This window comes from Ananas comosus, linkage group 1 (assembly GCF_001540865.1).
Source record: "Ananas comosus cultivar F153 linkage group 1, ASM154086v1, whole genome shotgun sequence".
NCBI lineage: Eukaryota > Viridiplantae > Streptophyta > Magnoliopsida > Poales > Bromeliaceae > Ananas > Ananas comosus.
The window spans coordinates 21,062,267-21,072,881 of record NC_033621.1 but is presented as its reverse complement, the minus strand read 5'-3'; the positions used below and the strand labels follow the sequence as shown (position 1 = coordinate 21,072,881).

General features: G+C 30.3%; 1 protein-coding gene across 1 annotated transcript; it reads left to right on the top strand.

Moving 5' to 3' along the window:
- Positions 3,441-7,589, top strand: LOC109712338 (rho GDP-dissociation inhibitor 1-like). The gene is made up of 5 exons (XM_020235859.1): positions 3,441-3,840; positions 4,550-4,616; positions 5,649-5,867; positions 7,082-7,206; positions 7,299-7,589. Exons 1-5 carry the CDS (start codon positions 3,598-3,600, stop codon positions 7,377-7,379), a joined length of 735 nt encoding a protein of 244 aa, XP_020091448.1. The 5' UTR covers positions 3,441-3,597; the 3' UTR covers positions 7,380-7,589.

Genomic DNA, 10,615 nt, shown 5'->3' with positions numbered 1-10,615 from the left:
ACAACCTAGTAAAGCCAATGCGCAGTGTCATATAAATTGGGAAAACTTCAAAAAACCTCCACGTTGTTTCGTAGTTTCTCACTTTACCGCCATGTAGTTTAAAATGTATCAATTTACCGAGTTGAGCTATGATACTTTTATAAGTATCANTTAAAAGAGATCTTGGATCTACTTTTTGATTATTAATAGCCATTGGATTAAACACTATTCCATCTACCACCACCTACCACCATCATCTCAACCTCACATCTCTCCATCCAAGGGCTAAAAACACACAAGTATCACCCCCATGATACTTTTACAAGTATTCTAGCCCTACTCCAATTTACCCATCTATAATATTTTTTTCTCTTTTTCTTATTAATTTTATTATTTTTTTTCTTAAATTATTAATAAAGTTAAAATTAAAGGGTACTAAAGTAAATATTTGATAAATCTAGCTAGGTATCTGAAGTTTTTTATATATAATTTAATAAAATATTAACGAAAAAATTATCGAAAAGATAAAAACGAAACCACATGGGGCAAATTAATACATTTTAAACCACAGGAGAGCAAAATAAGAAACTACGAAACTACTGGAGGGTTTTTGAAGTTTTTCTTTATAAATTTGAGAAATTCTACTTAGGCACTATAGAATAAATGAGTGTAAAAAAATAAGAGTAATTACTTATTTATTTCTAAAAAAATTACTGTGATCCTTAGTAATTTTAAATAAATGATAATCTTACCTCCCTAATTACGGTGGCAACTTACAACTTAAGCACATGATTCTCCCACAGCTGTTATATAAATCTATACTAGCATAAAATCCGCGCTTTGCTGCGGATAAATAAAACTTTAATAAATTAATATATAATTACTTTAAATTTAAAATTTATTTTTAAAAAATAAAAATATAATAAAAAAATGTTAACTTCTCAATATTAANCTGTTAAAAGAGATCTTGGATCTCTCTCCCTTTCATTCTCTCTCTCTTTATGTATATATATTTTATTTTTATTTTGCTGTTTGGAAAGAGAGAGAATGGGATATTGATGCAACTTTGAAAATTTCTTAGTCAAACCTTGGGAAGGACAACTTTGAGAAGGAACTATATCTTGGGAAGGACAATCTTAGGAAGGAACTATAACTTGATCAAGATCCTCTATTTAGACTAAGATCTTCTATTTGAAAGTAAAAAAGTGCAGATAGACGTGGAAGTCTGAAAAATTGCCACGTACACCTTAAAGAACTGTCAAATTATGTATTTGTAAGGATAATTTAAAAGAAAAGATTAAAAGAGCTTTAAGATTTTTAAACTTTTTGAAGTATAAAATAAATATTTTTAGCAGCTTATCTAAGCATAAAATGAAAGACTGAGTGAGAGTTTTGGGACTAGCACTGCAATTTTTTAGAGTTTTAAAAATCAGGTCGAACTGGCCGATATGAACCAGTCGAACTGTGACTGAGTCTCTATACCAGTTTGGTTCGACCCATAAAAATGTGAAAACTTTACAACCCCTATTGACCCATTTGAATTGGCGGTTCAACTTGTAAATCAGTGAACCGACTCTACTTTAATTGGAGTGCTATGAATTATCACTTATTATAGATCAATCGGATGGTTCGATGTTGCAGTTGGAACTACAGCCAATTTGGGTATATTCCAACTGTTACAGCTACACTCCTACTGTAGTTCCAATTACAGTATTTTAATTCTGATACATTAAGCCAAATACCTAATTTGCTTCTATATACAGTTATAACTATAGTACAATTGCAACTACATACAATCAAACACACTCCCAGTGTAGGTAATAGTTTACATTCAATAGTAAAAATATTTATAGAGAGTAAAATAAAATTCTTTTAAGAGATTAAGGTTTCTAAATTTAAAGTTCAAGAATCAAAATTAAACTTAATTAAAAGCTCAAGAACTGGAGATGCAATTTACTTTTTTGAAAAAAAAAAAAGTTTATTATATCATTGGTCCCCAATCTTTCTCTAATTTTTTAGATCGTTGATTTTTAACATTTTGTAAAGATAAAACAGTAAAGTTACAAAAGCATAGGCTGCATTTTTCTTTATTTTACGGTCTGACTTCATGCGTACATGTTATTATGCTTAATTATTTAATATTTAATTGTGATTTACAAGCTCCTATAACTTTTCTATAGTTTCTAGGAAAATTATTTACATTCTTGTGAAAAGTTTCAGACTCTTTTATTTTATGCTTTTAAAAGTTTAATATAAAAATATTCTTTTAACGTTGCAAGTTGTTTTAAATATACTCCTAAAGTTAGATTTTGTTAGTAAACGATTAGAAACAACTGTTATTTCTATAAAATTAATATTTTATTCTTTCAAATATAATCTTCTATCTTCACCAATTTTTTTTTATTTGTGCTTAAGTAAGGGATAAAAAAAGTATTTTGACTTATATATTCTTCTTTCATTACCAACCTTTTTTATTTGCTCTTAAGTGATGAGCAAAAAAAGTATTTTGACTTTTATTTAATTTTAGTAGAAATTTAATTCAGGTTTAACCCGAGACGACTTAGCAGGGACAACTTAATTAGCAGGGACTAACGGTAGGATTATTTTTAAATAACGGAGAAATATACGAAAGGTACATTTGAAATTAAACAAAATTAGAATATAAAAGGTATTTCAAAACGAAAGGTACATTTGAAATTAAACAAAATTAGAATATAAAAGGTATTTCAAAATTTTTGAAGGATATATAGGTAATTATCCATTTCCTATAAATAACACCTCGTTTGGAAATTTCATCCTACAAATATATCCAAAGTTGTCCTAATGGTGACATGCTTAGCCTAGTGAACGTTGGAAGGAATTGAATTTGAATGTTTAAATTGAGGATTAGTAAGATTGAAGAAAAATAAAAGTTCAAGCAATTGAAAACAAATCGTTTGAGTTAAAAAACCATGAGATCTATTAAAAATTGTATTTCTAACGGATCATAAGAAGGCTTTCATGCAAACTTAGGACTTATTTAGTTCATTCGTTTTAATTTAGATTATGAAATCAGAATGAGATTTATTGATTCCGATAGTTGTTGTTTACTTTATAGGAATCAGATTTCACTTCTCGTTCCACTATAATAATACATTTATAACCCAATCTGGTTTTGGATTCTGAACTTATCTATTCCAAAGTAAATTTGTCACTCTCCTCTCTCTCTTAACTGAAACTCTCTCTCAAAATTCTTGATTTTTATATTTTTGAATGATTCATCGTTATATTTTTCATTCCAATACAATCTAATTTTATTTCTCATTCTCGTTCTAATTATGAACCAAACATGTTCTTAGCGTAGACAATACCTTCTTTCTAAATTCAGCTATTGTTTTTTCTTTTTAAATATAGTCATTTTCTTACCCTTAATTTTATCCAATCCTCCTCCAATAAATTCCCCTTCAGGAACTATTCAAACAAGCGAAAACCCAGCTCTATCCTCCACCTGTCATATTGTTTAGAGTAGAACTTCACCTATGACTATTCCTTTCTCCTCATTTCTCTCAAGAAAAAGAAAACCAAGAAAACAAGTGTTTGTTGTATGTTCTTCTTTTGGAGCTCTCTTAAGCTCCAAGAATGGAACAAGAAGATGAGGAAAAGAGGGCCCATGAGATTAATAAAGAGGAGAACGAACATGAAGAAGATCCCAATGGAAACGCCGACGAGAAGATAACCAGAAAATTCAGCTACACTTCCTTGAGTTCGGCTGACATAAACGACGATGACGATGGCGGCGACGATGACGATGATGACGATGAAAAGCGGCCTGTGCTGCTGGGCCCTCCGGTGCCCCTTAAGGAGCAGCTTGAGATGGACAAGGTATGTATTACAGATCTATATATCTATCCAAGTTATGGTTAGGCAAGAAAAAAAAAAAATGTAGTGTGTAGTGTACACATGATGAAGAATTAGGACCGGCATTCCAACTAGTTGTTTGTGAGTCAGCTCGTGTTTGACTCGAAATGAATTTGAAAATGATCAATTCGTTTAATAAACGAGTCGAATATGAACTGAACACGAGTTGGGAGTCAGCTCGCTCGTGTACGGCTCAATATATATATATATATATATAAAATAAAATTGTATTTTTTGGATTTTAGGCCTAATTCAAATGTAAAAAAAAAAGACTTATATTTTGTAATTTTAATTATTAGATTAAAATTTTAATTTTTTAATTTTCTTTCGGCTTCTCACTCTGTAGGAAGGGTGAAAATCTAATTTGTTATTCACGAACCAACTCGTATTCGGCTCATTAATAAACGAGCCAAAAGCGAGCTGAATTTTTTCGCTCGATATTTTAATGAGCCAGCTCGTGTTCGGCCTGTTGAATAAACGAATGAACACGAGTCGGCACTCGGCACCACCTCTCTCGTGTTCGGCTCGTTGACAGCCCTACGAAGAATTAAGATTTTAACAAAAATAGTTTTACCTCTGCTTATTTGCTCTATGTGTTTCTCTAACTGTTAGCATGGCTTAATACTTATGAATGGGCAAATGGCTATGGATGGAATGGAATGCATGTTTTCAGGATGATGAGAGCTTAAGAAGGTGGAAGGAGCAACTTCTTGGAAGTGTTGATTTATCTGGTGTTGGAGGTGCCATTTCCTAAAATTTATTTTTATTAGTTCAATTAATTCTTTATTTTACTACCATTTCAAAGTTGATTAAAGCATAGTGATGCTTTTATATTTAGCATTCTAGTGGTAAGAATCATTTTTATCAACTCAATACAAAATTTATTAGTCTATTGTGGTAAAAAGAGTCACATATATCTTTCTTTATTAGCACAATGGCAAATGAAATCTATTCACTCAAGTAATTAATCATCCAATAAGTTAAACTTTCTTTTTTTTAATATAAAAGTTCACATTAAAAAGAGTTTGGTTGGTTGCATTGAAGGTAATATGGAGGTCATTTAAGTAATTTAAAAAGAGCTTTGAACAAATCAAGAATTATTAATATCGACCATTACAATTAGAAATGCAAAAAGGGCGGATCTGGAATAGAGCCCTGCCCCGACTCTCGCCCTGAATCTATGACAGGTCAAAAAAAGTTATTTTATAATCCGCCCCAACTCATAATCCATTCCCGCCGGTGCCCGGAATCCTTTCTGCCATCTAATACTTTTTTTTATAAATTATAATACTATTAACATTTTGTAAATATAAATCAACAAATTTTTAATAGCAATGGATAGTATTATCAAGTTATATATAATTAATAACATCAACTATGAATCACAATTCGCAACAAAATTCAAAAAATTCAAATACACATATATTAAAGAGAAAAAAATCTACTAGAATAACAACATCAACTCGAGAATTAGAGCAACAACTTATTTATAGTAGAATTTTTTTTATATAAATGTATTATTTTTAGAGATACTTTTAAAAATATCACCCCATTTTCTGTCCTGAATCTATTTATTTTTTCCAATTTATTTATTTAGCCCCCTCAATTGGAGCGGATAAGACCGGGAGCTCCACTAACCCGGATCAATTTGCATCCCTAGTTACAATAAAATTTTCAATTAAGTTGTGTCAATTTATTAATCTTGATAATTCCTATATATTGTATAGCTGATGAAACTAATTATAATTTATTTAATTACGGGATAATTGCAGAGTCTCTAAATCCTGATGTCCACATTCTTGACCTGACAATAGTAACTCCTGATCGACCCAATCTGATTTTGCCAATCCCTTTCGTCCCCGACGCAAAGGGATATGCTTTTGCGCTCAAAGACGGAAGTCGATATCGTCTCAAATTCTCTTTCGTTGTTTCCAGCAACATTGTGTCTGGCTTAAGATATACCAATACTGTTTGGAAAACTGGGGTGAGAGGTATGTATGTATTTATGCATGATCTTTAGTTTCTGTAGTCTATATAAGAATAACAAACATATGACTCTTGAATCTATCTAAAGTTCTCAAATTTAAAAATAAAAGGCTAAATTATAGAAAATCCCCTTATAAACATCTATTTTTTTTTACTTTTTCTCCATAACTTTCAAAAATTTATATTTTACCTCCCTCAACATTTTAAGTTGTTGTATTTAGCCCCCCTTCGTCAGGGTTTCATCACTATTCCATCTATCTTTTATAATTTATACTGAAAATGCCCTTTAAAATGATAGAAATATATTAAAAAATTATTTTTTTATAAAAGAAGTAAGGTCAATTTGGTCATTTTGTCCTCTCCATTTGCGTCGTACCTTTCTGAAAATATTTTTAAAATTTTAAGGAGGCAAAATGTAGGTTTTTCAAAATCAGAGAGAAAAAATAAAAAAGCAGGTATTTACAGAAATTTTTTTTGTAATTAACCAAAATTACGGTGGCAACTTACAACTTAAGCACATGGTTCTCCCACAGTTGTTATATAAATCTATAAAATGATAGAAATATATTAAAAAATTATTTTTTTATAAAAGAAGAAAGGTCAATTTGGTCATTTTGTCCTCTCCATTTGCGTCGTACCTTCCTGAAAATATTTTTAAAATTTTAAGGAGGCAAAATGTAGGTTTTTCAAAATCAAAGAGAAAAAATAAAAAAGCAGGTATTTACAGAATTTTTTTTTTTTGTAATTTAACCAAAATGAAATAATAAGAGATAATTGTCTATATATCTCTCAAAACTTTTGAAATATCTTATATATTCTTACTTTTTTTGTTTCAAATATACCTTTCGTATATTTCTTTGTTATTCAAAAATATCCGCTATTAGCACCCGTTAAGCCATCTCAGGTTAAATTCGGATTAAATTTCTACCGGTGTTAAAAAAAAAAAGAAGAAGTCAAAGTACCTCTTTTGCCCTTAAGAAAAGTTGGTGACGGTAGAAAAATATATTTAAAAGCGCAAAATAGTAATTTTATAAAGATAAAGACTGTTTCTAGGGGTATATTTGAAAAAACTTGGAACGTTAAATATTTATCTTTTATATTAGCCTCCTAAGAGGGGACAAATAAGAAAATCTAAAACTTTTCAGAGATATATATAAGCAATTGCCCAAATAATAAACTGTATATTTGAAAATTTTCTTTTGTTTTTGTATTTTTGTAGTGGAAACCACCAAGGTGATGTTGGGGACATTTAGTCCTCAAAAGGAATCTTACACATATGAATTGGAAGAAGAAACCACCCCATCAGGTATGTTCGCAAGGGGATCTTATTCAGCTAGAACAAAGGTAAGAGTTATTTTCTAAATAAGTGTTAAAGATTCGCTAAAAAAATTCCGTAAATATAATCAAGTTAAAGAATGTTATTATGTGTTTTTCAGTTCGTCGACGACGACGGAAAATGTTACCTCGACATGAGTTACTACTTTGAGATTAGAAAGGATTGGCCATCGCCATCTTGATCGTGAGGACAAGTTCATGTTAAAATGAGCAATGTTGATGTTTCTATATGATGTTGTATTTTTGCACTTCTTTTTTATGCGCAATCTTCAAATCATTTTAAGATTGGGAAATTTAGATGATTAGTTTGATTTATGCTCCCTGCGGTGATTTAATGAATAGTCATTTTGTAATACTGTAAATCGAGAGATTCGTATAGTGAATTGTTATTGCCCAACAACGATCATATGTTTTTTTTTTTTTTTTTAAACTAAAAAATTCACCAATTTTGCATTTTTACAAAATAAGTTATTTTTTAAAATTTACAGGTTATGTCTGAATTTTTAGTAAACCGATGTCTGTTTAGATGTGTGCGAGGTAGAGGGAGGAGCATGGCATTGACACGGGGCAAGGGAGGAGAATGAGGGAGAGCAAACGAGATAGAAAGGGACGGCGAGGAGGGAGACAGATGGAGGAGAATTAATAGAATGAGAGAGAAAGAAGAGAGAATAGTTTAGTGAAAATTCAGACTTAATTTATAAAAGTTTAAAAAGTGGCCCATTTTTTCAAAAACACAAAATCAGTAAATTTTTATGCAAGTTGGCCATATATAAATTATGTCTAAATTTATATTTTGACTTTTATTTGATATTTGGTAAAAAAAAAAAGGCTATACATTTTGAAGGCTTTTACATATACAATTTGGAAAGGAAAATACTCTCCATACATATAAGATTTTCAAAAATACAATTTATTATGAAAGCATTCTTCAGTTATAGAATCAACTAATTTATAAGAAAAGGTTGTTTTTACGCAAATGACATTTCCGTATAAGAAAATTGTGAAATGGTAATTTTATATCGCTGGTCAAAAGTTCTGAAAATTCTTAGATACTATGCAAAGTTTAAAATTTTAAAAATGACATTTGAAAATACATTTGAGTTTTATATAGTTCTGAAAATTCTTAGATACCTATGCAAAGTTTAAAATTTTTAAAAATGACATTTGAAACTACATTTGAGTTTTATATATATATTATATAATATATATATATATATATATATATATATATATATATATATATATATATAAGTTGAGCTAGAATACTATCGATAGCAATGGGCTCCGTCTGCACCTATTTATTTTCGATTTATAGAGCCCCAAATGACATCGTACGTTGAACATGACTATATCACTTGAAGTGTTTAGAAATCAATTTCAAATCTTTTCGACATCATTTGCTCTAATGACAAAGGTTTCAAATTTGTAATTTTAATGGTCGATATGAATCGTTTTCTCGTTTAACGGCGTCAAGATATCCAAATTAATTGAATTTTTGTTAGAAATTCTTAAACTATTTAAACATGATCTATACTCTTGATCTTGACTACAAGACTCCTTATCATCATTTTTTAAAGAATATTTATTTTCAGCCGTTTCATTTTGTGTCCGCTCGATGGATAAAGAACAATATCGAAAATGTATAAATTTGATTCTAGATATTCAAGTGTATAGATCATTTCAACGTGCCGATCGTCGATTTGAAGGCTTCATCATAAAAAACAAATGTGTGCAACGAAGCCCGTGCTACCGATAGCATTCCAGCTCAACTCTCTCTCTCTCTCTCTAATCTCGTCGTCCGACCCTCCCACTCACCTACTCTGATCCTGACGGATCCCATTCTCACAACGTTTAGTCTCTTCTTCCATCAGCAAGCCTCTATCGCTCTCTCTTTCTCTCTCTCTAATATGCGGCATGTCAGTCAATTCATCCTCTAATTTGCTGTTTATTTACATCAAAGGTCTGCTGGTTTCATCCTCTCCTGCTCGTTACTATCCTAAGCCTTATACATGCCGCGTCGTGGGGCATCTATCATCTCTCTCTCTATATATATAATATTATATATATATATACTATAATATATAGGAGAGAGTCACTAGCTTCTTCTAGTTTTGATTCTCGAGAATGAGTTCGGCTACTATCCTCTTAAGAGGATAAAGTCTTTATCCTATCAAGTCATTTTGGATGATCGGAATTTCAAATTAATAATCGGCACCGTTAAAATTAATCTACACTATTAGAAATATTTAGAAACCGAATTTTATAATTTTTAAAAATCATTATCAAGTCCATCGAAGAGTCGAAAAATGAACGGTAAAAAACAAATGACTTTCTGAAAACAGAGCTTAGACTTTCTCAATTTACGATCGGAGTTATTAAATATTATCTAAATAGTATAAAAAATTTTCTATAAAAAATTCAATCGATTTGGATTACTCTACACCGTTAAACAAGCAAATGACTCATATAGACCGTAAAAAACTGTCAAGTTTGCAATCCTTTGATCACTATGTAAATAAATTTTAAAATTTATAAAATTTAGTTTCTAGATAATTCATATACTCTAGATCAACTTCAACCGTTCCGATCATCGATTCGGGTTCTCTATCATTAAAAATGATTTGATAGGTCGAAGGTCCCTGTCCTCCTAAAAGATAGTAGCTGGATTCCTCAAGAATAATCATTAACATTCACTATTCATCAACAAGTATAAATAAAATTTGAGTGCGTCTTTTGTGCTTTTGAAGCGTGAAGCCCTCTGTATTTTTATAAGTTACTTTCGGTGAGAAGACATTCGATTTCACGATTGGCTTTATTAGATATGAGCTACGCTATTAGAACTATTTGCGAATAAAATTTTATAATTTTTTGATATCATTTACTAAGTGATCAATATCTTTAATGAAAAATTCTTTATACTATTTACTGCAAGATTAATATCTCAAATCAAAAATTTTAATGTTATATCATCACTTTTTGTGAGATTTTTATTTTCAGGCGTTGATTTTGAACCATTTCGGTCGCTAGATAAATGATATCGAAAAACTGCAAAATTTATTTTCTAAATACTTCAAATATACAATATCAAATCTAACGGACCCAATTGTCGATTCGGAAACTCCATAATAAAAAACGGCTTAGGAGCATAGAGGCCTTGGTGCTCCTAATAACACACAAGGCTTACCACCACCGCCCCCCCTCACTCACTCTCTCTCTCTCTCTCTCTCTCTCTCTATATATATATATATAAAATAATAAGGAGAAACTTTAAATATAACCCCTGTGATTTCTCATTTTCTCACTTTAGTACCTTGTGTATCACTTTTATACTTTGTGATTTTATTTTTTCCTTTTTGTTATCCCTCCACTAATTTTTTTCAGTAAATCAGTGACAAAGTTAAAACTAAAAGGGTGTTAA